The sequence below is a fragment of the Megalopta genalis genome, chromosome 7 (genome assembly GCF_051020955.1).
Source record: "Megalopta genalis isolate 19385.01 chromosome 7, iyMegGena1_principal, whole genome shotgun sequence".
NCBI lineage: Eukaryota > Metazoa > Arthropoda > Insecta > Hymenoptera > Halictidae > Megalopta > Megalopta genalis.
In genome coordinates, this window is record NC_135019.1 from 14005506 (window position 1) to 14030586 (window position 25081).

Below are 25081 nucleotides of genomic sequence, written 5' to 3' on the forward strand. Positions count from 1 at the left end.
TCCATTCAGTCCGATGGCGACAATGCTCGACGTACGCCTTGTTGATCCGGAACTCGGATCATCGCGATCACGAGATTTCGAAAATCAGTTCTACTTCTTTGGCAACTCTGTCTTCGAATTCCGATACTCGAAAAAAACATTGAATATACGTAATTATTGGTGGCCGCAACGTTCGTGGGACCAACGACATGAGAAACTGAAAGTCTACAAGATTAAATTTGAGTGTGTCATAAACGTAAATTGAAAACCTCTGAGTATCTCCTCTAAAAAGACTCTTGTGCTACTAGGGTTAATTGGAGTACCGAAAGAGCAAATGAGTAATCCACTCCTTTTTTTTCGAGGTTACACTTTACAATCCGAATGCCCCCACGATCTTTCCGTCGAGTAAAACCACGGACAGTTGCCAACGAAATTCCACAATCTTTGGAATTGATTCTCATCCCCCAATATTCAATCGAACGTCCGAGAGATACAGTAATGTCTCTCTAATTGACGCTCAGGTTGTGCACAAAAATGGTCAATTTGGGAAGAGGAGATACGATTGTTCGAGCCTTGCAGCTCGTTTTTATGGTTGTTGACAATTCGTAATTATAAAGATGAACCGCAAGGCTCGAACAATCGTATCTCCTCTTCCCAAATTGTCCATTTTTCATGGATAATCTGAGCGTCAGTTAGGGAGACATTACTGTACTGCCTAATTATATTGTCTATACTGACTAATTTACTTATCCTCCTTGTCTCCGTTTCATCCAGTCAATAAGCAGATCTTTATATAAATTCGCTTCTCCAGAACTGTTCAGCATCGACGTTTGAAACGTTAGTTTGTCGGCGCATGGAAATATTACGAGTACAGAGCTATGTCGAGGATTCGTGAAAACGATTTCAATGAATCGAAATGAAGACGTAGCTCGTTTTTATAGTAGTTTGACAATCGATAATCATAAAAAACGAGCCACGAGGCTCGAACAATCGTATCTGCTCCTCCAAAATTGTCCATTTTTTGTAGACAATCTGAGCGTCAATTAGAGAGACATTACTGTACCGTTCAGGAATGTTGAAAATATTTTTCTAGCGCGTGCACGCGAGCCGTTCGAGCGTCGAAAATTTATGCAAAACTTCAGGACAAGATGGTAGCACTCACGGTGGGCAATTTTTCGAATCCCAGGCTCGACGTCGAGCGTCAAGGGTTCCCGTCCCGTCGGGTCGGTTCAAAACGCGCGTCTGGAGAATGTTACGTCGGACTCGTCGATCTCGCAGACAGAAAGGGAAAAACCTCCGAGGAATCCGACATGGTTCGTCGAAAAAAAAAAAACGGATTTTCTATTTTTTCTTGCCAACCCCGTTTACGAGCGATACAGCCCCGAAATCGACACCCTTCGATGATAGGGTTCCGTCATTTTGACGTCTGCGTAGACGTCGGACAGCGATCGCTGGTTCTGTTAGAATTTATAGAATTTCAGAAAGAATAATAATAAAATGCTGCGCGGTTGGCGGCTCCACATATAGAAACGGCGGGAACGAAAATAGGCTAATAAAATGATAGAGGGCGGCGGTCGAGCGGAACACGATTTAATCGCCGGTTTTAGAAGCCTCGTCTGCGGTTCTCCGGATTGGTTCGGTTGTTGAAGCATAGGCGGGTCTTCGGTCTTCTCCTCCCCGGTCTTACTCACCGCGTTATGGCTGTCTCGGCGCAAAAACAGATTTGCCATCGCCTTAATCGACGCTGCACTTCCGATCCTCGTAATTATTATGCGCCGCGGGCTTGTATATTGCTCCTCGGTGGCGTGGACCAGCGATCCTTCGTCTGGAAACAAATTGGGACACTGAAAACTCTTACCGCGACGATCTTATTCGCACAGTTTACTTGGGTGGGACCATTCGAGGTTGAAACCGAATGCAGAAATAAAATTAACGTCTCAAAATTCATTCGCGTTACTGCAAACTTTAATCCTTGTCCTTGGCGATGAGCGCAGATTCGATATTAGGATTCTAGTTAGTAATTGATGCAGTTTTAGATAAGAGATATATTAGATATATTAATTTAAAAGTAAACGTGCCGAGATAAATTGCAATGCAGAGAGGTATCTATCCATTTTTGTAACCTTTACTTCTTAATGAACAGAAATTAGATATTTGCTGCTCATTTATCACTTCACTCAGCTCCAAACAAAATGAGTAAAATATGCAGTCCACTCTCCAATCTTCGAGACTATTCAATCGATAGTTAGAGTTTCCAACAAGCGGTGTGAGTCAATTGTTCGCTAAGTTGATTTAATATTATTCAATCATATTTAATGTAATGTTTTATTTGACTTCTCTTTATTATTTTGGCTTGCATAAAAGAGTTGTGACAAACGTTTCTGTTATTGCGTTTTACAGAACTTTTAATCCATCCTTCATTATCCACGAATTAACTCTTTCTACTTGCGTTGACTTACGCCATTTCTGCTTTCAATGGCTCATACAAGTTTAACCCTTTGATCCCGAAAACATTCTAACTGTAAGACCACAGTAGCCTTTTCATAAGAATTGGTACATTTTATGCATGTAAAATTGAGTTTTATGACTCACACAATGGTTACAGTTTTAACAGTGTATAGAAGCAAATTTAATATAGATTTAATACGGATCATTGTCAAAACACACATTGGTTTCTGTGGTAATTAGTTTACGAAACATTAGTTTCTTGTGCACTGGATTCACATGTATAATAAATCCTCTCCAATTGTTGCTGCCTTCTCCTCTCTCCTCCTACGCTATTGCTTTCACCCTCCCCTCGTTTACCTTCTCTTTTACCCTTCGTTACTGCAACGTTTCAATGAATCTTCTTGTAATTAGACTCGTAAAATCACTCATTCTATAAACGTCCGTATTAATCGGATGAATGATCGATTGCAATCGAAGAATACTTATGAAATTTAATGTTTGTGTAAATTATTTAACAGTCGCTGTTTTCTTCTGTCTTTTTCTCATAAAATATGTTCCACCAATTTTTTGACCGACAATTTTTCATGCGATTGAGATTCACTGCGAATTTTATGCCTATTTTATACCTAATTTTTTTGTCAAAAATGATTAGGTCGAAAAGAAAATTCTAAAAGACATTGGCAGAATTTTAGAATATTATTACATCATACAGTAAATTCTCTCGAATTGTTCCTCAGCTTGTAAACAAAACGATTCTGAACAACTACAAAACCAAGTCGCGAGGCCCGAATGATCGTATCCCCTCTTCCAAAATTGTCCATTTTTGTTTACAAGCTGAGGGTCGATTGGAGAGAATTTACTGTATTATGATTTGAACGTCCATTGCGTTCGAGCATTCGCGCGATATGTTTATGTATACGTGCCCAGCGGTGATATTTTATGTTCCCGTGTGTTCGTACTTCTCGTTGTACCACACACACACACACACACACACCACCACCACAGACTCTCGAAACGTAAACACGCGCAGTACAGAAAAGCTTTCTAAATTCTCCCATTTCAATAATCATCGACACCCCCTCGAGATTCGGGATCCTTGAAAAGGGCCCAAAATTTTCGAGTAACCATCTAGATCTCGTTACACCGAGTCGAAAGGGGCGGGGGCCGCGTGGGGGCGAATTAAAGTCTCCAATCAGGAGACCTATCGAAGCTCGGCCACCCCGAGCAGCCACGCAACCACGGGCGTGGGTGTGCTGGTAAAAATGTTGGCTCGAACACGCCGCCGGTTGTGTGGTCACATGGACGTACACACGGACGAGCGCACAAGCCAGCTCGAGAGGAATCGTCGGTGGTGGCGTCCGGGCACCACGAGCACGAGACCAACGTTTGACTCCCTCGGAAGAGCGAGTCGACATTAGACGTCTGCCCTCCGGCCTGATCGTTCAACCGTGACCACCCCCGGGCGGAGAACGCGGTCAGTTTGACGTTTAACTGTCACTCGAAGCTAGTAAAAGCCATCCGCGGCGTGTATCAACGAGCTCGTAACCAGCTCGCTTCGAGTTTTATAGCCCCGACAGTGTGCGGCTCGCGTTTATTGCGTTACAAGTGCAATTAACTACGAAAACACTGTCGGTGGGACCCTCGGGAGCGATCGTCGACGATCCGTCGGGACCGTGAGATCGCCATCGTTGACACGAGACTCGAAGCGATCTCGATCGAGCCGCCGATAACGGACTGATTTCGCGGACAGTTCGACGGCGTCGCGAATGGATATTTCAAGAACAGTTCGTGGAAGTTCTGTGAAAATCGAGCGAAGTTTTCGAGAACGGAAGAGTTTAGTGAGCTGCACAGGTGTGGAAGTCAGTGGCAGGTGTTCCGGAAAAGTTGGTGAATCATTTCGAAGAGGGATCGCTCGCGAAGACATGTATTAGGATGTTGTCCTCGGCGATCTCCGGTACCCCGTTCAGTGTTCGCGACATTCTCAGCGACGATCAGCAGCTCGGCGCAATGGATTGCTACCCTGCCGCGCATCACCAGCATCAGCTGCAACAGCAACACGTCTCCCAGGATTTCTACAATTACGTCGTGCCGGAGAATCAATGGGAGTTCGAGAAATTCAAGGAGCAGTCGATGCCGGCTTACCCTCATTATCCCGATTTGAACCACGTTCATCAGCTGAACCAAATCGCGCCGACGTATCAGGAGCCTCCAGTCACCGAAGACGGTATGTAACGGTTCTCGACAACCCATTTCGAATGGAAACGATCTATTCTTTACGGTGGTGGTGATCGAACGGTGGTCTCGCAGGTAACGTTGTCACGTCGAGCAAGACGGAGCTGAGGAAGAACCAGTCCGGGAAGAGGACGAAGCGTAAGCCGAGGGTGCTGTTCTCCCAGGTGAGCTCGCAAGCGTTCGACAAGATGAAGAATATTCTTGAAGAATATTCTCGACCTCCTTCGACCTCTTTTCGCTGAACTCCAGTCTCAAGACCGTAGTGGTAGTAGTAGTAGTAAAAAGTAAAAGTAGAAGTTTATTTCACTTGCTTTTCAGCTTATGAAAGGGGGTGTGCAGTTTTGTTTCTGTACAGGGTGAGTCTCGTAACATGACGACGTCAAATCATTCATAAAACGTTTGTTGTACGAAAAAATGTTTCAGATAGAAGTTGCATGGCTCCTAGGGTTACATATAGTATAGTAATCGGTTTTATGTTATTTTCCTTTTTTATCGAGGGTCGCCTTCATTTTTTAGAAATAAATGGTTGATATTTCTTCCCGAAGCGTTGAATTCTACATTAAAAGAAATATTACACCAAATTAGGTATTTGTATTTGGGTACTTGATTTTCAGCCTATATGAAATGGGGTGTACATTTTTGTTTCTGTACAGGGTGAGTCTCGTAACATGACGACGTCAAATCATTCATAAAACGTTTGTTGTACGAAAAAATGTTTCAGATAGAAGTTGCATGGCTTCTAGGGTTACATATAATATTGTAATCGGTTTTATGTTATTTTCCTTTTTTATCGAGGGTCGCCTTCATTTTTTAGAAATAAATAGTTGATATTTCTTCCCTTGAACTCTACATAACAAAGATACCACATCAAATTAGGTATTTGTATTATTTTATTAGTTTCTGATTTTCTGATTTTCTCGCAATATTTGACCGCCCTTTAACCAGCTTCTATACGAGCTTTTTAACCATGTTTTCCAGACTCAAGTCTACGAGCTGGAGCAAAGATTCAAGCAGCAGAGATACCTGAGCGCTCCTGAACGGGAATTGTTGGCGCAAACCCTGAAGCTGACCAGCACGCAGGTGAAGATCTGGTTCCAGAATCGCCGGTACAAGAACAAGCGCGCGAGGATCGAGGACGCGGAGAAATTGCAGGCGCAGAACGTGAAGAGCCACCAGTCGCTGAAGAAGATCACGGTGCCGGTGCTGATCAAGGACGGGAAAATGAACCTGCAGGATTCGTACAATCCGGCGATCGGGCCCTACTGGTCGAACATGAGACCCGAGCTGACGGTGACGATGCAGCCGGACTTCCGGATGAACGACATCCGCGTGAGCCCCGAGTTCAGGCAGAACGGCGGCGAGCCGGTCAGCACGGAGTTCAAGACGGAGATCGGCTCGAACATCGGCGGGAAATCGAGCTTGAGCGGCGATCTGCAGTCCAGACAGCACGCTGTCGTCCCGGACGATTATAGGAACAATCCGGCGATCGATTGTCAGCGGCAGATCAAGACCGAGTACAAAGACAACGAGGTCTCCCCGTTCCCCGACATGAAGAACATGGCGACGGACGCGAAGCAACTGACGAGCGACGGCAGAGCAATGATGGATATCGCGGGCACCGATTACGGGTTCGCGAACTACTTCGGCTCGGCTAATTATCAGATGCAGTATGTCAATTACATGGAACAGGTGCAGATGCCCATGGAGCAGAACCTCCAACGACTGTGGTAAAGTCGAACGAAAACCGGAAGAAACGTATGCCGTGCTTCGGTGTCGCGAGCAAAGTATTGCGCAGGACACAGTTGGTGGATAGATAAATTGATCGTAATCCGGTACGAACGATCGACGGAATAACAGCACGGATCATCACAGAGTTCGATGGATCTCGACGTTGACCCCGCGTATTATTTTTTTAACGAACGAACCGCGCCGCCGAGCGTCCAACCAACCACGTTACCATTTAGATAGCCAAAGAGAGTAATCGAGGATTGTCGAAGTAATCCGGTAGCTTTAAGTTTAGCATAGTTAGTCTTAAGGCCGCGCTATTGGCAGCTGTGTTTCTTTTTCTTTCGTTTTAGTTAGCTAAGGTATTCCCTTCGAAATAGCGACGCGCCGCTCGAGAGGCCCGGAAACCGCTTCAAGTGGTGTTTCTCGTAATTCATCGTCTTCGTTCTTTTTTTTTCTAGCGGCTCCCCCTGTCCTAGAGACTTTGCCGGAATTGTAAAAGTCTGCCGCGGTAATTTTGCGATGGAAATTTTTCTTGACGATCCACGGCCGGCGCCCGATTAATCGAAGGATGCGATCTCAAGCGCGAATTGTACTCTCCTGTCGCGCGAACGCGTCGCGTCGCACGGGAGAACGAGACAAATGACAATAAAGTATTAAGTTTCATTCATTACGAACCGTTCTGTTCCCTCTCCCGAAAATTGATTTCTTCGCCTGAATGAATGAATGAAATTGACGGCTACAGTAATGTCTCTCTAATCGACGCTCAGATTGTCCACGAAAATGGACAAATTTTGGAAGAGGAGGCACGATTGTTCGAGCCTTGTGGCTCGTTTTTTATGGTTATCGATTGTCAACAACTACAAAAACGGAGCTTCTCTTCCCAAATTGTGTCCATTTTTGTGCGCAATCTGAGCGTCAATTAGGGAGACAGTACTGTACTTCGCATTGACAAGCTATCATAGACGAGATAACGTCGTCGAGTTTAGTATCGACTCTCATTGAAATTAATCTTTTTTTATTATCGGTTCAAACTACAAATTAAGCATATCAAGTACCATCTTTATCGAGCAGGTTGCGAATCGTCGTCGTGTTCTACGGTTTTTATAGAAACACGAGTCGATTTCGAGATCGGAGGGGGGATCGCGCACGGTTTCCGCGGGCAACGGCGAGCGGATTTTTCCACGGAGGAGCGGGGAAATTGGACACGACGGTCCAGCCCGATAAAACAAAAATATGGCGAAATGGCATTTATAAATAGGTGAGTTCTGACAGCTTGAGCGAAGCCATGGGCGCCTTTTAGGTTATCGCGCGAGCACGACGGGTCATCTGGCAGTCAAGTGCCTTCACATAGACGATCCGCGTCGGTGTAATCGTTGTTCATGGTGCTACTGGTGCCATAAAGGGTCATGGGAACAAGCTGATAAAAATGTCGGTGCCGATATTAGCCCTGGCTCGCGTGGTCTTTCCCATGTACGCCAGCAGACCACCCTCGCGAAGAAAACGATTCCGCCTCTGTGCACCTGTATGCACCTGCACGCGTCTGCATACACTTGGGTGCACTTGTTGCTCCGAATCGGAATTTGTCTGTGCGTGCTCCAGAAGCTGCACTGGCTAGAACAGTCACCTATATTTAGCTCGGTAGATTAGATCGTTCGACCGATCGATTCGTTTCCTGTCGAATTTTTCAAATTAGGGTAAATAAGATGAGGGAGTTTCTAAACGTGTGACTACGATATTGCGATTCGCGAGAATAAGTCCTTGAATTCGATCCTTTCTCGCGTTCGAGGAGTAAGATGGTTCAATTGTTTACATGTTCGGAGGAATAGTTTAATGGTTTTATTGGTTGGAATCGTGCGACGGGATCTCGACAGTTCGATCGAGACGTTTATCCCTCGGTTTCGAAATCGCGTCGACGCGCCGTGCTAAATTCTTGCCGCGCGCCCGCGCCCGAACTTCCTCCTGAAAGCCCCATTAGGATATCGTGTATTCGCATAATCAATCACGGGACATTAAACGTTGAAATTCGATCCTATTTGCCTGCGGGCGAACGGGAACCGTCGGGGCTAGGTGAATCCATGGAAGGCTAATGCTGTTCAAATAGACATACTCGCGTGCACATGCACGACACCGCTCTCGATCGTTCGGACTCATTTGCGCGCGAACGTGCTTTTTTTACGAGGTTCATTAATCACCTTGCGTCCGCTGTTCGACGAACCCCGTACAAAGATCTCGATTCTCAAATTATCAATATTTATCGTAACGGCCAAGGCTGCGATGAAGAACCATAATCGTTTCGTGGGAAGATATTAAAATGAGATTTCTGACTTTATTCGAAGGATGTCCGTCCACCGATTTAGAGCGTGACATAGCAATGCGCGAATGCGCTTTGAACGACGCGTAATACGGCATCATAGAAACCTAATTATAGCTGCAATAGGTCTCTCTGTTAATTTCCGTGTCCATTTTTAGCGGATATTGTCCCGAACTATTTATTGTAAAATTCTCTCGCTCGCTCCCTCTTTTTGCAATGAAATTTTTTTAGAGTGTTGAGGGGTGCTGATCGTGCAGAGACTAGGGGAGGAAAGGATCTAAGCACAAGAAAATATATTTATTTACGCTAACACATGGTCTAGGCACTCTGAGAGAATTTTTGCGATGCAAAAGAGGAGATTCTGAGATGCGCGATCGATCATTTCAATTGAGAGAATCAATGAAACCGTCGACAATCGGCATCGTCGGTATTTCAGAACGTGACACACAAAATCCCAGGAATGTTCCAGGAATCTACATGATCTGAAGCAGGAACGTCGCAAGACGTGGTATACCTCGTCTGCTCCTATACCTCGTCTGTGACACAAGTTCCAGATGAAATCTGCTTTACCGACTCTGACAAAGGTCTGGAGCGTCGTTATCGATCTCGCGAGTTCGTCCGTCAGCGCGCCCTAGGATTCAAGGTGCAGGAAGATGACTTCCGGTTCTCGTTAATATCTCAATTCTCGATTCAGCTATACATATAATCATGCAATTATTTTATTATACCGTAACGTCGTTACGATTCACCTAGGTACTTATTACTACGTCATTCTCGGTAGTAATTACAGCTTGAAATTATTTTTAATGTGATGCTGATTTATTTTATTTTACTTAACTGTTCGAATAACGATGGTGTAATTGATCCCCCGGAAACGCGAGATCGAAAATAGTAGCACTGTCATTCACCTTTTAAATCCTCATTACTGCTAGAGCCGGCGGCTACAAACGTCTGAAAATAGTTTCTAATAAACCAGCGAATCCACAAACTACCGGTAGCACTGAAAGAACAGGAACTCCTGATGTCATTTTTAAACCGCATCAACTTGGATACACTGTAAATTATAGACTACCAATGTAGCTTGAAAAAGATTAATAGATCCGAGAAATTCTTGTTCACTCGTAATCTTATTTTCCACTTCCGCTCCTCGATAATCTATAATTATACCTGTCGCTTGACTGCGGATTTTTATGCGATGAGAAACACACGTTAGATGAAAATCTCTTTCTTGTTTCAATAATTTCAATAAGTTAGTTTCGATAAATTCTCTCCAATTGTTTCTCAGCTTGTGAACAAAAATGAACAATTTGGGCAGAGGGGATACGATTGTTCGAGCCTCGCGGATCGTTTTTATAATTGTTGACAATCGGCGATTATAAAAACGAGCCTCGAAATCTCTTCGCAAATTGTCCATTTTTGTTTTCCAGCTGAGGAACAATTGAAGAGAATTTACTGTACAATGTAAAAGTATACTCAAATTCATCCAATGTTTTTAGAATTTTGTTTTCGACCGAATCATTTTTGTCAAAAATGATTACGCATAAAATTAAGTATAAAATAGGCATAAAATCCGCAGTGAATCACAACCGCGTGAAACCTTGTCAAAAAATTGGTGAAACATATTTTATGAGAAGAAAACAGAAGAAAGCAGCGACTGTAAAACGATTTACACGAACATTAAATTTCATAAGTATTATTCGATCACAATCGATCATTCATCCGATTAATACGGACGCTTATAGAATGAGTGATTTTACGAGCCGAATTACAAGAAGATTCATTGAAACGTTGGAGTAACGAAGGGTAAAAGAGAAGGTAAACGAAGAGAGGATGAAAGCAGCAGCGTGGGAGGAGAGACGAGGAGGCAGCAGCAGCAGAAGAAGAAGAAGACGAAGAAGAAGTAAATGAGCGAGAGCGGTGGCGGCAGCATATACTAAGCACTAATATTACATCTCTGGACTGACAGACGTGCGGACTTTAAAACCCAAGACTAACAAACAGTTAGCAGTCATCCGGTCTTCTTGTTTTTATATTCTTATGCCCGCCCATAGAGCGCACGCACCGCTCGCGGCTCCTTCGTTACTTTCGTTGTCGTCGTACGCCGGTTCACGAATTTCCTGTCGATCTTCGGGGAACCGGCTGACTAATTTTTACCCTTTGATTCGTCTTCTTGCTCCTCGTGACACTGCCAAAAAGAGAACCCAGTCTAAACGTTTCTTTAAAACGGAACGCCTTGTCGTTGCGATTTAAACTTCACCCTTTGAATTTCGAACGAAATTTGTCTCTTAACAACTGAATCGCGTCAAACTAATTTTTCGAATTCGATCGCACTCCAATTTAGTCCTAGATCGACGGTTCCATGATTTAGCGAAGAACAAGCGCGTCAACGTAGCCGACGCCGTTCAGTCATCATCCCCCGACGATCACGGAGTGTTTAGGGAATTTTCTGATCCCGCGGATCGAGCGAGCCGAGCTCGCCGCAATCCTATTTATAAACCCGGCCGGCGAAAGAACGATTTTGGGTCGATTATCGTAACGAGCCCCCGGAGTCGAAAGTCGAAAGTGGCTGTGTACGATTCGTCTCGCTGCCTCGATATTTCCAGCGATTGCTCAGCCCGCGAACGATCGCGGGGGAGAAAAGAAATATCCGAGTGGCGGAATCGAACTCGTAAGAAAGCGAATCGGCGGGCCAAAGTGCAGCTGAATTGGGAAGGGCCGTGGGGTGGCGGCAGAGGGTGGCGAGGGGCCGGAGGGCAGGGTGACGCGGTCTCCGGTCTCGTTCGAGGGCAACTGAAATAAGGTATAATTTTCCGCGCCAATTAAGGTCTTTAAGAATTGCGACCAATTGAGCGGGAGGGTCAGGGCTTAGCTTTAGGGGAGAGTTGTACCGACATCCCCCTATAATTTATTATTGATTAGATCGAATCGAGAAAAAGACCGACCGAAGACAAGATCACCGTGGCAGTCTTAAAGCTTCCGATGCTCTTCTTTTCTCCCGCGGGGCGGGGGTGGCGCACGGTAGGGAAATGGTGGCGGCCGTTTTCCGGTTCGATTACTCGCCACCTGCTAATTGCCTCCGCCCGCTTTCTTATGCTGAAGAATCGCTTCTGGAAACGCGGCGAAAGTCATCGAGACACGTTGATCGAGATCCAAAGAAATTAAAACGAGCAAGATTGAACAATCGGACGATCGAGGAGCGAGAGGATTTCGGTTTAGAATATCTTAACCGTTCGAGTCCCAAGCAGCGCGATCGCGCTGTTCAGATCTTGTGTCGCGATCAAACTTTAGTGACGCACGTACATCGCATAGCTGCTTTTTTCATTTTTTTTCTCTTCGCAATCAATTAAAACAAGCGCTATTACGCTGTTCGCCACTTTTCGACCGTGTTTTCTGAATAACCCCTGGGAATCAAACGGTTAAAAATGCTCGGAACATCGTAAGTTCGGAGGCTAAGAATGCGAGGGCTTCTTCCTGTTGTGTATTTCGCGCCTATTCGAATCGTCTGTCCAGAACGAAAAAAATGAGACACTCGGTCGAACGACGGGGATTGCCAAGGAACAGCGGAGATGGCGGGGAATAATTTCCTCGTCGATATCCGGAACGCGCGAGGCCATCATCGGACCAAGTGAGGCGCGAAGATCCACGCTCCTGTGGTTCACACTTAATTAAACCGCCATAGGAACTCGGCTGCCAGCACGTGGCGGACAATGCTGCAAGTCTTTAGCGGCGATTGTTATGTAAAGCACACCCTATATATGCACCGTGGCAGTTTCCTCTCGACTCGACTCGACTCGACTCGATGCGAGACCAAGTGTACGTAGAGCCTGGTGGCCTGTCCCGGTCTACGTACATCACGGCCGGAGGAACTTTTTGAAAGGATTAGACGACGATTCAGAGCGAACGAGTTGCGGGAAATCGCGATTTCGGGGCCAGCCCTCGCCCCAGGCAGCTCCAAGTAGTCGGAAAGTAAGAGAAACGTGTCGATTCTTCGGTTCCGGGATAATGGAACCAGTGGATAATTTGACTTGGCCCGTGGGGCGCTCGAAAGTTTCCGGCGAGACTGTACCTCGAAGCTGTAGGCATCGTTCGGGAAGAGAAGATTGTTGGGGTAATTATTCGATTCCTCGTTACTATCCCTTCCTAATTACTGCTTTCTCGAGCGCCCGGCTACTCGTGGATACGACTTATTTCGGCGATCCCGGGGCGTGAAAAATTAGGGGTGCGCGGCGCTCGAAGCGAGCCGCTCCCTTTTCAATTGAAATCCGGCCCCGCAGATGCAATTATTGCTAGCAAGAAGCGGAGGTCACGATGAAATACTTTAGAAATTGTCTACGAATCTTCCAGCAATAATCAATCAATCTCTCTCTCTCTCTCTCTCTCTCTCTCTCTCTCTTTCTCTCTCTCTGGAGATCCGAAATAGCGACGAGACGTCGCCCGAGAAATTTGTCCAGCCGTCGAGAGTCGCGCGAACCCTTCCATGCCCGGCACCCGATCAGGATTTCCTCGCTGGCAAATACTTGATCGAAGTAGCACTCCCTGGAGGAAACGGCTCGTCGCACGCGATACCTGAAAGACGTCTCTCGCCCCTTCGCCGCGACGCCGGCAACCCCTCCGCGCCCGACCCTGAAAAAATACGCCGCGAGATCCCACTCCCGGGAACCGTCGGCCGTCATCCCGACGAGCAGACGACTTCGTGGAACCGTCGATTGGCTCGGTCGGAAAAGCGGTGTCGCGAGAATAGACGTCGATTGGTCGTAGGGCGAGGCTTGCGTCCTGACGGGAGCGTCGCCGGGCGTCGCGCCTCCAACCTGGAGGTCGCGCGGAGGCTCCACCTACGCCGCGGCCCGCGAAACTCGAATTCCTCGCTGATAACAAACCTTTCGAAACGTCTCGCTTCGTACGCAGGGCCAGCGTTCTATGCTGAGCGGAGTCTTTCGGCGACCAAAGAAGCCTGAATCGATCGTGGATTTTCACTCGTGATTTCGACTCGAGAATGGGAAACGAAAGAAAAATACAATTGCTAAAAGGAGCAAATGTAAGTTATCGTAAAATAGTTATTATAAAATATGCATTATCGCGATTGGTAGAACATTGTATAACGTCGACGTTTCGAAAGAATCGACTTCCCTTCGGAGCAGAATTTTTTACCTGATCGAATACTCTTCGATTCGAAAACGAAAGGCGAACCAAAAATACATTGAGTTGAAACGAGACGAATTAAACGATCGTGTTTACTTCGAAAGTGGACAATCGAATTTACCGAAATTAATGAAAATTCCTTGCGAGCGTTTTGCAGCTGATCGCACAATTGATTACGCAAGTTGTCGATTCCGAGTGGAGGCGAATCGATATAATTCGACGTTTCTTTGAAAGAAGGACCGAGGGTGTTCGGGTTTGAAGGAGCAAGGGGATCGAAGGGGTAGCTCGAACGCTCGGAGAAAGCGTGTCGCGGCGTGGTGGAGGAAGATCGCTGCGAGTCGCGGTCGCGTCGCGATCGACAGGGAACGGAGGGATGATTGGAGGGGCTGGCCGGCATAGAAGGGGAAGCTGGTCTGGGCGGGGGCGAAGGAAGCCTCGGCTGAAGTGGCCGCGGACTAATTCGAAAAATAAGTCGTCCGCGCGCGCGACAAGCACACTTGACCGAAGCACACTCGTCGCGGAAGGGCGCGGGCCTCGAGTGCTCGCGGACGACAATTAATAAATCGGCGACCGGTGCGGAGCAGATTACGCGGACGAGGAAGTTGGAGGCGCGAGACGCGAAACGCGAGTCAGTCGTGCCGTGGCTCCGACAGAACGTGGTTCACCGTGGACCGGGCTCCGAGTCCTCGAAATACGCTTCCCTCGTGCTCAAGGATTACATCGCGGAGCGATCTCGAGGAAGACGTCGTCGGGAGAGGACAGTGATCGATCGGGTTTCGGAGATGTTGCTCCGGGATCGCGAGCGTCGGTCTTCGCGGAGGATATCGCGCGGTTGCTGAGACGATGCTTCGGCTGTGAACGGTAGAAAGTGAGCCCAGAGACTGTGGAACAGATCGACGGAACCTTACGAGGAGTGTTTCGGGAAGAACGAAGGCATGTCCGGCCGGGAGGAGACGATGGACGAGGAGAAGCGCAGCGAAGCCTCGCCGAGACCCTCTCAGCTGACTCCCTTCAGCATCGCGGACATCCTCAGCAGGAGGACCTCCTGCTCCAGCCACGAGCAGCAACGTTCTCCGGAGCTGGAGGACCAGCAGGCCGCGTCTTTCTTGAAGAAACGCAAAGAGTACGAGTGCCTGGAGAACGAACATCGAGAAGGACACTCGCATCAGGATCGTAGCGAGTTGACGAGATTCGCCAGGCTGTCTTCGCCCGATCTGAGCGTGGCCAGGGAGCTGGACATCCTGACGAGGAACCTCGTGCACGCGAACATCTCGAACTTCGGCACCATCCCGCACCTGGCACAGGGCACCTTCAAGCACCTCGAGACCCTGGGCAACATGGCCGCCTACCAGCCGGCGAAGGACACGAGGGAGGCCTCGCAGAGGCAACAGGACGAGGCGCTGGACATGAGCAAGAACAAATATCTGGGTGAGCGGAAAACAACACTTTCGTTCGCCGCGAACGACGACGACGACGACGACCGGTATCTATAAATACGGAGTGAGCAAACACTCGGCTCGATTGTCACCGGATCACTTTCTTTCGAGGCGCAGATTACGTTGCCCGGGAGATCGCGATTTTTATCGGGAACAAGGAAAAATCCTCGTTTCCGCGATAGGCATGCCGATTACGGCATCGACATTGTCGTTAGAGCGGTTTTCGATTAGATCAAGGGCAGCCGATAACGCGATGCATTATTGTTTAGATCGGAGATAGATATACTTCAGGGAAGAACGCAGGTGAAGTGTAGGTGTTTGTCGAGACAACTTTGTTTTGTTGCTTATCGCGACGCCGATGAGCAATTGGCACTCGCGCGGGACAATCTGCCACTTCATCGAACCGTGTACCTAAACGGTGATTGCGACGCGATCGTACGATTTAATGCGGGGAAAACGAACGGGTGCCGATGGAAGGTAGATTAACGGAAAGTCGACCGGTTGGGCGAGTGACCAGGGCCACTTGGATAGCCTCTGCCGGCCGAGACAGTCTCCCTTCTGGGAGATCGTGTGTCTGCCACGAGGATGTACGCTTAAGAGATCATTTAGCCCGGTATCCCTGTAACAGCCGAGCTTTTCAAGGGTTTTTTTTCCAGTTAACCCGAGCGCAGATAACGTGATCGAATGTAATTTTAGTAGCATAAGTGGTGCTCGACCCGGCAGACGTCACAAGTGGCCGGCACTCTACTTCTTGCACTTGTTCGATCCCCGGGGCCACACTGTTGCGCACTGTCTCGAGCCGGCCGAGGATCCACGGGATCGGAAGCAAAAACAGATTTAGATCAAGGTTACCGAGGCGACCGATTCCGTGGAATCGCGCGTTTTTTCACAGACGATCGGCCAGATTCGATCGATTCGCGTCGCTCGCCGCGGTGGTTCACGGCCAACGACGGCTCGTCCGGTCGCCTAACGTTCGTTTCTCGCGGGAGAATCGCAGGAAAACGGCAATTAACGCTCCCCGGTGGCTCGAGCTGTTTCCTCAGCGACGATTCTTCGGCCTTTTCACCTCGCGGGGGTGGATAGACGCGGGCACGAGCTGGCACCGTTTCAAGGCTCCCGCTACGAACCCCTTCGCCGGCCCGGAATATCACTTAATACGGTAATGGACAGCGGCAATCGAGACTTCGCTAGAACCCCGATGTTTCCTCTTCTCATTAATCTTCGGTCACTTTAGAATTCGAGCATTTGCTAGCTTCTTTCGACGCGATCGATCCGGCATTATTTTAACGAATCTCAACGATATCCGAAATTAAGAGAATTTAGATGATGATCGACGGAAGCTAGTTTTTCCATCGATGCTCGCGATGGAATCGAAAGTGTGCGCAGACGATTACCATTTTTTTTTTTCGTGGGGTCAAGGGTCGCGGGGGAGCTAAGCGAGTCGCTCGGATCCCCCGCAAACGATAATATTTCATTCGGCCAGTGGCTAAGGCCCATATCAATGTATTTGAGAATCGAGCAGCTTCAGAAGGTACGAAGGGTCATCTCGGTGTAATCGGAGTGAGAGCAAACGGCACTTGCTCCTCTCGAACACTCTCGATGTAGGACGCGTAGGTTGTTTGACGAGCGTCAGAGGAGGGACGCATTAGCCGGACGAGATGGCATGGAGTTGACGTCGAAAGTGATCAAATATAGATCTCTCTAAATGCTTCGAGTCCCCCCATCGGCCGCTGCCGATAAACATTGACGCAGGATCACGGACGAAATAATTATGATCTCAGCCGGGGATATTCGAATATTCACTTTTTTCTTCGCCCCTCGATAAATCGCTGGGCGCTCCCACTACCGGCCACGAACTGTCTCCTCCGACTCGGAAGAAAAACGTCTTCTCCGCGTTCGCTACGATCCCTGGGTCTACACTTGTGCGATCGCTGCCGGTAGTTAATAACTTAGAAAGCGAACTTAGAGAATTAACCCTTAGCGCTCCGCGCGTTTCTCGAGTACTGCCTACCAGCAACTCCGGCACATTTTTGGAGCGGAGCGCCTGAGATAAAGGAAGTCTTATTTTGAGCGGAAAAGATTACACGTCCTTGTGAATCCATTTGATTTTATTTATTTTATAAATATACATTTTCCTATTGTAAATAAAAGATAAACTTTAAATTTTGTAATTCACCATGGTGTGATATCTTTGATAACAATCTCCCATGTGCATTCTGGGTTTACTTGGACAAGTGTCACAGTATTCACTTTGCCAAATAGAGTTACTTGAAATTTCTTTCAAGTTTAGAACATTTTCTGCCTAATTGTTGGTTTCCTTTATAATTTCATTTACCAATTCGTCCGTGAAAAATAATTTAAAATATCGTATCGGCGTTCAATGTTTGTAGGAACTTGTGGTCCAACGACCTGTGGCAATACACTAAAAGGTATTCTATCTGGAATATGTAATTCTTCCGTAACATCGCGCCATTCATCTAAGTCTTATAACGAATCTTCGCTTTCACTTTCAATAGTTCTCATTCTTCGTCTCTTTGGTAGTATAATTTCGCTACTATTACTCGAAGTGTCAGAATCATAACCAACATTGTCTTCCACAATGTCTTTTAACTCTTCAAAATCAAATACGTCTTCGGTATCACTCGGCTCTAAATTCTCATCATAATATTTATTTTTCTCCATGTTGCTAACCATAGGAAAGGTCAACAAATGGTTTAATCGTAATGGTACAGACTTGGCACGTTTTAACTACAAATAACAATTGCTAACGCCGACGATAACGCTAAGGTTTAAAAATGTTAAGTCGAACGTTGCTGGGATCGTTTCGTCGCTTTCAATTATTAACCCTTTGCACTCGAAGCTATTTTAACTGTATATTTTCTGATTTATAATATTATCATTTTATATGACAAAGCGCATTTTATGCATGTGAAATTGAGTCTTGCGACTTACACAACGGCTACACTTTTAACAATTTTTTAAAATCTAAACTTTGTTAATGTAAAAATTTATCACCATTCGAGTGCAAAGGGTTAAATAACGAGCGACCATTAACTCCGAAATGATAGCCGACTCTTCGATTTTGTTGATGGGTTTAAAATTACGTAAACAGTGGTGCTTTTATATTATAAAATATCTTTTTATCGTACCGAGCGTAACGAAGGACTTCGTCGAAAGGAAAATTGGGTCTTCGCTCGTATCTCCGGACTGCTATAGTTAGGCCCCACAGTCCGGAGCCTTGAGATCAACTATCGAAACATTCGATACTTACAGCTATCTTTATTTTCGAGATGGTTCTGGGAACAGCGAATTGTTTTTGCTTTGAAACGATAACTTCGTTGCAGTTAAATGTTGATGATCGAATACTCGGACTACAAAGTGTTACTCTTGAATCTTTCTAACATCGTTACTCAAAATTGACTAGCACTTTCCGTATGCAATTGTCCTGCCATGTATTAGGCACCAAGGTACAATTAGGGCGTTAAATATGTACGAACGCTTTGCTGTACTTTGCCAAAATGCTGAAAAAAAAATTTATAGTAACTAGAACGATCCCAGAACCTTTCGATCCGACAGTATCTCGATATACGGCAATGTCTCTCTAATTGACGCTCAAATTGTGCACAAAAATGAACAATTCGGGAAGAGGAGATACGATTATTCGAACCTTGAAGCTCGTTTTTATAGTTGTTGATAATCGATAAGCATTATAAACGAGCCACAAGGCATCTCCTCTTTCAAAATTGCCCATTTTTGTGCACATTCTGAGCGTCAGTTAGGGAGACATTACTGTACTTTGTCCCTGTGTTCATCTAGAATTTCAAGAATGTTTCTTAGCATCGAGTATGATGCACGATCCGAGCGTCGGAGATGCCCCGACGAAACAAAGTCGCAGGCACGGGGGTGCAAGTAGAATTTTAGGACGGATGGGCGCGCGATTGCACTCCGATGCGACCGGTTAAACTTAGAGGAGAATTACCGTGGAACAGGAGCGTAAACATGTCGGAGTAGCGAGTGCACGTGTTAATGTTTGAACGAGACATCAAACGCAGCCGGAACTCTCTTTCTCCCGGGAGAACTCTCTCTCTCTCTCTCTCTCTCTCTCTCTCTCCGTCGCTCTCGGATCGTCCGCCGCTCCTATGGCTGTCCGAGGATGGTTACTCGCTCGTTGGTCCACCTCCGGCAGCATCCCTCTCCCCGTGCCGGCCTAAAACGTTTGATTTACGATCGCGGTAGATCATCGGCTCCCGATCCGCGCGTTTGTTTGCTCGGGAATTTCGAAAACCGCGATCTTTGGCTGCTCTTCGCGACTCCGCTCCCAAACGAACCAACACCGCTATCATCGAATTTGTAAACGGATCTCGGCCTTTGCCCGAATTCGAGTAGGATCCGCGGGAAGACACTTCCGAGGATAATTAGCTCTTCGAGGATAGCCGGCTTATCGGATGGATTTACGGTCGCGTCATTTCGAAAACCGCGATCTTTGGTTGCGCGAGCCGGGCTTTAGATCACGCGGCAAAGTTCCTTGGAGTTTCGTAGACTGATCTTAGGTGGGGTTTTTTTGCATGGCGTTTGCAGAGGACACGGAGGAGGACATGTACGAGGCGCAGAATCATGGTCAGAATCTCCAGAGCAGAAAGAAACGCAGCCGGGCAGCGTTCTCCCACGCCCAGGTCTACGAGCTCGAGAGAAGATTCGCCGCGCAGAAATATTTGTCGGGCCCGGAAAGGGCGGACCTTGCTCGCGGATTGAAGCTGACGGAGACACAAGTCAAGATCTGGTTCCAAAATAGACGGTAAGCGACAGATCTTCAAAGATAGGGGCCTCCTTTCAGCTAATTCGAGGCCGATCGCACACCTAGCGCGCGTTGCCGTTTCTAACCGAAAAGGCCAATGGTTCTCGAAACATAGCCTCGAGTGGGTGGAGCAGGTTCCTTAAGCAGTTTGTACTCGAGCGACTTAACCTTTCAAAAGTGTGGATAGCTTGAAATCATCCGCCGAAAGTGTGGGATTTTGACCCCTTGCGTTGCGACGTTGAGTCAGACTCGACGCGAACGTTTCGTACACGATCTACTAGATATGAATGTTATTAATTTCTTCCGGAACCAAATTGGATTCTTCTGTTAGCAAAGTCTAGGAATGCAAGTAAATATAGACAATCAGGAAACCGAAATCGTCTCGCTCTATCAGGGAAATTATTAACCCTTAGCGCTCCACGCGTTTCTCGAGTACTGCCTACCAGCAACTTCGGCACATTTTTGGAGCAAAGCGCCTGGATAAAGGAAGTCTTATTTTGAGTGGAAAAGATTACACGTCCTTGTGAAAACGTTCGATTTCATTCATTTTATGCTGTTAAGTATAAAAATCGGCAAAAAATGTTTTAATCGTAATGGTATCTACTTAACATTGTGCGAGGTCAGTGCATCGACATCGTGAATTGTGACCGAAATTTCCAAGCAGCAAATGCATCCTCATCGAAATGGGTAAATTTACTATTAATGATATTCTTCACAATTCTTAAATAAATATATCCCTCATGTTCTTTGACGCGATTTATTATAAAATTAACATTGCGAATCGTCTGTTGAATTCTGTTCGGATACGGAATTACTGAAACAAAAATATCTTTTGCGTGAGTTTGCCGGAATTTTTTTATTGTTAATCTTCACTGGAATCGGCTCAATTAATAATTAAATTAAATTAAAAAAATTAGTAAATATTCTTCGGACGTTCTAAAATAAAGTTGAACAGCGTTTTTCTGAAAAATATCACTACCAGCAACTCCGGAACATTTTTGGAGCAAAGCGCCTGAGATAAAGGAAGTCTTATTTTATTTATTTTATGTTGCTAAGTATAAAAATGCGCAAAAAATGTTTTAATCGTAATGGTACACACGCTAAGCACGTTTTCACTACAAATAACAATTGTCAACGTCGACAAAAACACAGCATCTTCAGTGTAATCATGCTAAAAACATTGGGCTCCGCAGCAGAGCCTTCGGATTTGCGGAACAAATGACGGATGTCTCCAAAGCGGAGCCAACGGAGCGCTAAGGGTTAACCTGTTCGTTCAGAAATTCATTCGTAACATATTTTTAAAAAATTTCAATGACGAAAAAAGGCGTCATGCCCGTTCGACGAAATCTTCTCACCGGTTGACCGCAAACGAGTGCTACTCGACTTGCGAAAGAAATCGTAGTTCGTGAGTTTAAGGCGTCGAAGGGTGCCCTGAGTCGAGTCTTCGAGAACAGACAGGCGGAAGAGACGTTTCGCGGTTTCGCGAAGCTCCGGGCGCGGGATCGGGCTAATCGGACTAATCGGAGGGGTTCGGTTGCAGATACAAGACCAAGAGGCGACAACAGCAGGAGCTGGGCGCGCTGGTTAATTCCGGAAACGCGAGGCGCGTGGCGGTGCGCGTCCTCGTGCACCCGGACGAGCATTTGAGGGGATTGCCACTTCGTGGTTCCGGGCAACTTCCCGGCCAAATGTCGGGCACGCAAATTCATCCGGCGAACAAAGCGCTCGGCGGTTTCCCGTACTACTGCCTCCCCTATCATCCCCTGCTCTGTCCGCCCCTTCACTCCGCTCATATTCAGGTGCAAAACACGATCGCGCCGGACCTCGATCCCAGCCAGCTCTCGAAAATCACCGACGAGAAATGAACCGGTGAATTTTACCGGATGGGGATCGACCGTTCTCGTTCCGCCGCCGTCGAAACGCCACGATCGATGTTCGTCCTCCTGTTCGAGGGACGCGCGTGTCCTCGTGTCTTTTTTTTCACTTTCGATCTGGTCGCGTTAAGCTAGTCCATTCGCCACTGTCCTGCGGCGTTCTCTTCGTTAGGATCGGGGATTGAAAAGATTCCGAGGATAACCGTTGCAAACTGTTATGCTACTTCGGCTCTGACTGAAACAGTTACGAATAGACGGTGGATCTTTATGCAAAATAAAAATTTCGTTCGGTAATTGTTTAAAACAAGATTTGAATGTGTTTCTTCGTTCGATAGTTTCAATCGATTGAAAATAATGTAACGATACTCTTAAATTCTTCCAATGTTTTTATCGTTCTGTGTTTCGCAATGAATCAATTTAATTAATTTAATTTAATCTTTGCAGCGAATGCATACAAAATCCGCAGGCTAGTTACGACGAACCGAGAAGATCTCATCGCTTTTATAAGTAGAGTGCGGATCTTCATGTGAGATAAAAATTGTCTGGCTCTATAGTGAGAAACGAACGATGAAAATAAATAGAATTCTTTCTTGAATAATCTCGATCTGTAAAAAGTAGTACGTTGATTCTTAAATTCATTCAATCTCTTCGCAGTTTGTTTGACATGCTCGTTTCGGTCATAAGTTCGTGAAATCCGCAGTCTTGTTATTATATTAGGTCTACCTGAAAGTTCTGTCCGTTTTTGAATTGTAATATAACACAATTTTCATACATTTAATAATATTTATCGTAGAATATACTTTCCATCGTTACTTATGACTTCTTGCCAGCGTGATGGCAACTTGTAAATGCCATTTTTAAAAAATGATTTATTTTTAGAGGCAAAGGACTCAACTAGTGCTTGGTTGACATCAGCTTCAGTTTTGAATTTCTTTTCCTGTAAAAAGTTTTGCAAACAGAGAAACAAGTGATAATCGGAGGGTGCTAGGTCTGGGGAGTATGGTGGATGTGACAGAATTTCCCAGCCTAGCTCTGCGATTTTCTGACGAGTCGCCAAAGCAGCATGTGGTCTGGCATTATCATCGGTAGCCATGTTTTCACCATCGCGTCTCACTTAATAATGACATGAGACATCTTTGTTTCAGTTTATTTAGGAGAGTACATGCGTCTAAATGTAACGATAAAGAGAGATAGTCATATATGTCTCAAATCAACATGTGCATATGGATTGAAACTATCGGACAGAACTTTCCGGTAGACCTAATAAAATGTATCGGTTTTCGTTTTTCAGAACCGATGTTGCACCAGTTCCATAACTGTTATTTTTCGGTTCTGAGTTCCGTTTACGCATTTCGATTACAATTTCATTTTACGTAACAAATACACGGTATTTCCTTCAGGTATTCAAAGCATAGATTCTACAGGGTGTCCCAAAAATGTCTCGCAATCCAAGAATGGGAGGTTCCTGAGGTAATTTGAAGTAAGTTTGTCCTTGGCGAAAATGCAATCCGCGGCTTTGTTTACGAGTTATTAGCGAAAAAGAGTGACCAATGAGAAATGAGATATGCTGTCGCAAGGCAGCAGAACCAATGAGCGGAACTGGACTTCGGGCGCTCATTGTCTCGGCCGCCAAGCGCTAGGCGAGCTCGCCTCTCATTGGTCAGTGTTTTTCGTGAATAATTCGTAAACGAAGCCACGGGTTGCATTTTCGCTAAGGAAAAAGTGACTTCAAATGATCCCAGGAACTTCTCATTTCCGGTTTGCGAGACATTTTTGGGACACCTTGTATACTTGTCGCATCTGACCTCGTTTTTGTTCGTCAAGACAGACAGAACCGAAACTGTTTTCAACCCCTGATCAGAATCGTCGCTTCGTTTCGGATAGATAGCGAATTAGAGAACCCTGGGAGACGCCATGATCTTTGTTAAACGAGCTTCGGGATTGCTTTTTACCGCCATTTTGTTGAGCACTGGCAACCTTCGGTCGAAAAATGCGAATTATTTGAACGCAAGTACTCGACGAGAGCAACGGCTCTCGAAGAATCGTTAAGCGACGGTACAGATCGAATATCGCCAACGTGCATTTATTTAGCCAGAGACATTGACTGCTGGAGATTCGTCGAAATTTTTATGGAATAGGATGCTTCTGTTTTCTTTTTTCTTCGAAAGAACTTGTTTAAATATTGCGTTAAGTTAAGCTAGTCGATTCGCAGCCGCTCTACACGTTCGCAGAAGATTGACAAATCCTTATCGCATCAACGAGAGCTCTCGAAGTTACATTCTGATATTAAAAAAAAAAGAGCTCGATATTCCGACAGTCTGTTAATCGTGTTTGATCGCGATCGCGCGCAACCCGCGCGGAAATAACGATTTAAAGAGAGCACGGTTCCCGATTATTCGACGTAGCGCCATTAACTATGAAGTTACCTATAAATATTATCGTAATTTAGGAAGAGGATCGTGTAAATTAGCGTGTAAATAACTGTATAAAATGTAATCTGAGCCGAACGGCGTCGGTGGGCGAAGTATTTATTTATTCTCGGTCCTGGAAGCCCGCGGAATCGTCGAAATCTTTTTTAAACCTCCATTTCGAAATGTCCGAAGCGTCCAACATGCGTTTCCCGGCAATTTGTATCGTTCGTGGGTCAACGACGACGCGAAAAATTCAAGAGAAATTCGACCGATTCGTTCCAGGGACCGTCGTCATCGGTCCATCGAGATCCACGTGCAATAAAAACCAAAGATCACCGACGCCACACCTACGATTAAGCGTTACCACAATTTTATTATAAGCGAGCGCCCAAACACCATTGTTCCCGCGCACCTATGTGATGATACAGATCTATTCGAATATACGAAGTGGTTCATCGAGAAAGCAAATGGAATAAAACCGAGAGAAAAAAGAAAGAAAGAACCCGAACGTCTCACTTTTTACCCCTCTTAACGAACGTCTGCGTCACGGCCATGGGGGACCGTAAAAACGTTGACACCCGTCTGACCCGGGACATCGCCTTCGAAACAAGTAGCTCCCTTTTTACGACGAGCTTGTGAACGCTATCGCGTGCACGGCCGCTGCAAGAATTATTACGTTTCAATCACACCGTTCCCTCCGCGTAAACTCGCCAATTGTCCGACAAAAA

General features: G+C 46.1%; 2 protein-coding genes across 2 annotated transcripts; both read left to right on the forward strand.

Moving 5' to 3' along the window:
* Positions 1 to 3860: 3860 nt before the first annotated feature.
* On the forward strand, positions 3861 to 7057 carry LOC117221654 (homeobox protein Nkx-2.3). The gene is made up of 3 exons (XM_033472760.2): positions 3861 to 4651; positions 4735 to 4823; positions 5638 to 7057. Exons 1-3 carry the CDS (start codon positions 4360 to 4362, stop codon positions 6388 to 6390), a joined length of 1134 nt encoding a protein of 377 aa, XP_033328651.1. The 5' UTR covers positions 3861 to 4359; the 3' UTR covers positions 6391 to 7057.
* Positions 7058 to 14324: 7267 nt separating this feature from the next.
* On the forward strand, positions 14325 to 24855 carry LOC117221659 (uncharacterized). Its single transcript, XM_033472771.2, has 3 exons — positions 14325 to 15265; positions 19852 to 20068; positions 21609 to 24855. The coding sequence occupies exons 1-3, from the start codon at positions 14773 to 14775 to the stop codon at positions 21931 to 21933; spliced, it is 1035 nt and encodes a 344-aa protein (XP_033328662.2). The 5' UTR covers positions 14325 to 14772; the 3' UTR covers positions 21934 to 24855.
* The last annotated feature ends 226 nt before the right edge of the window (positions 24856 to 25081 follow it).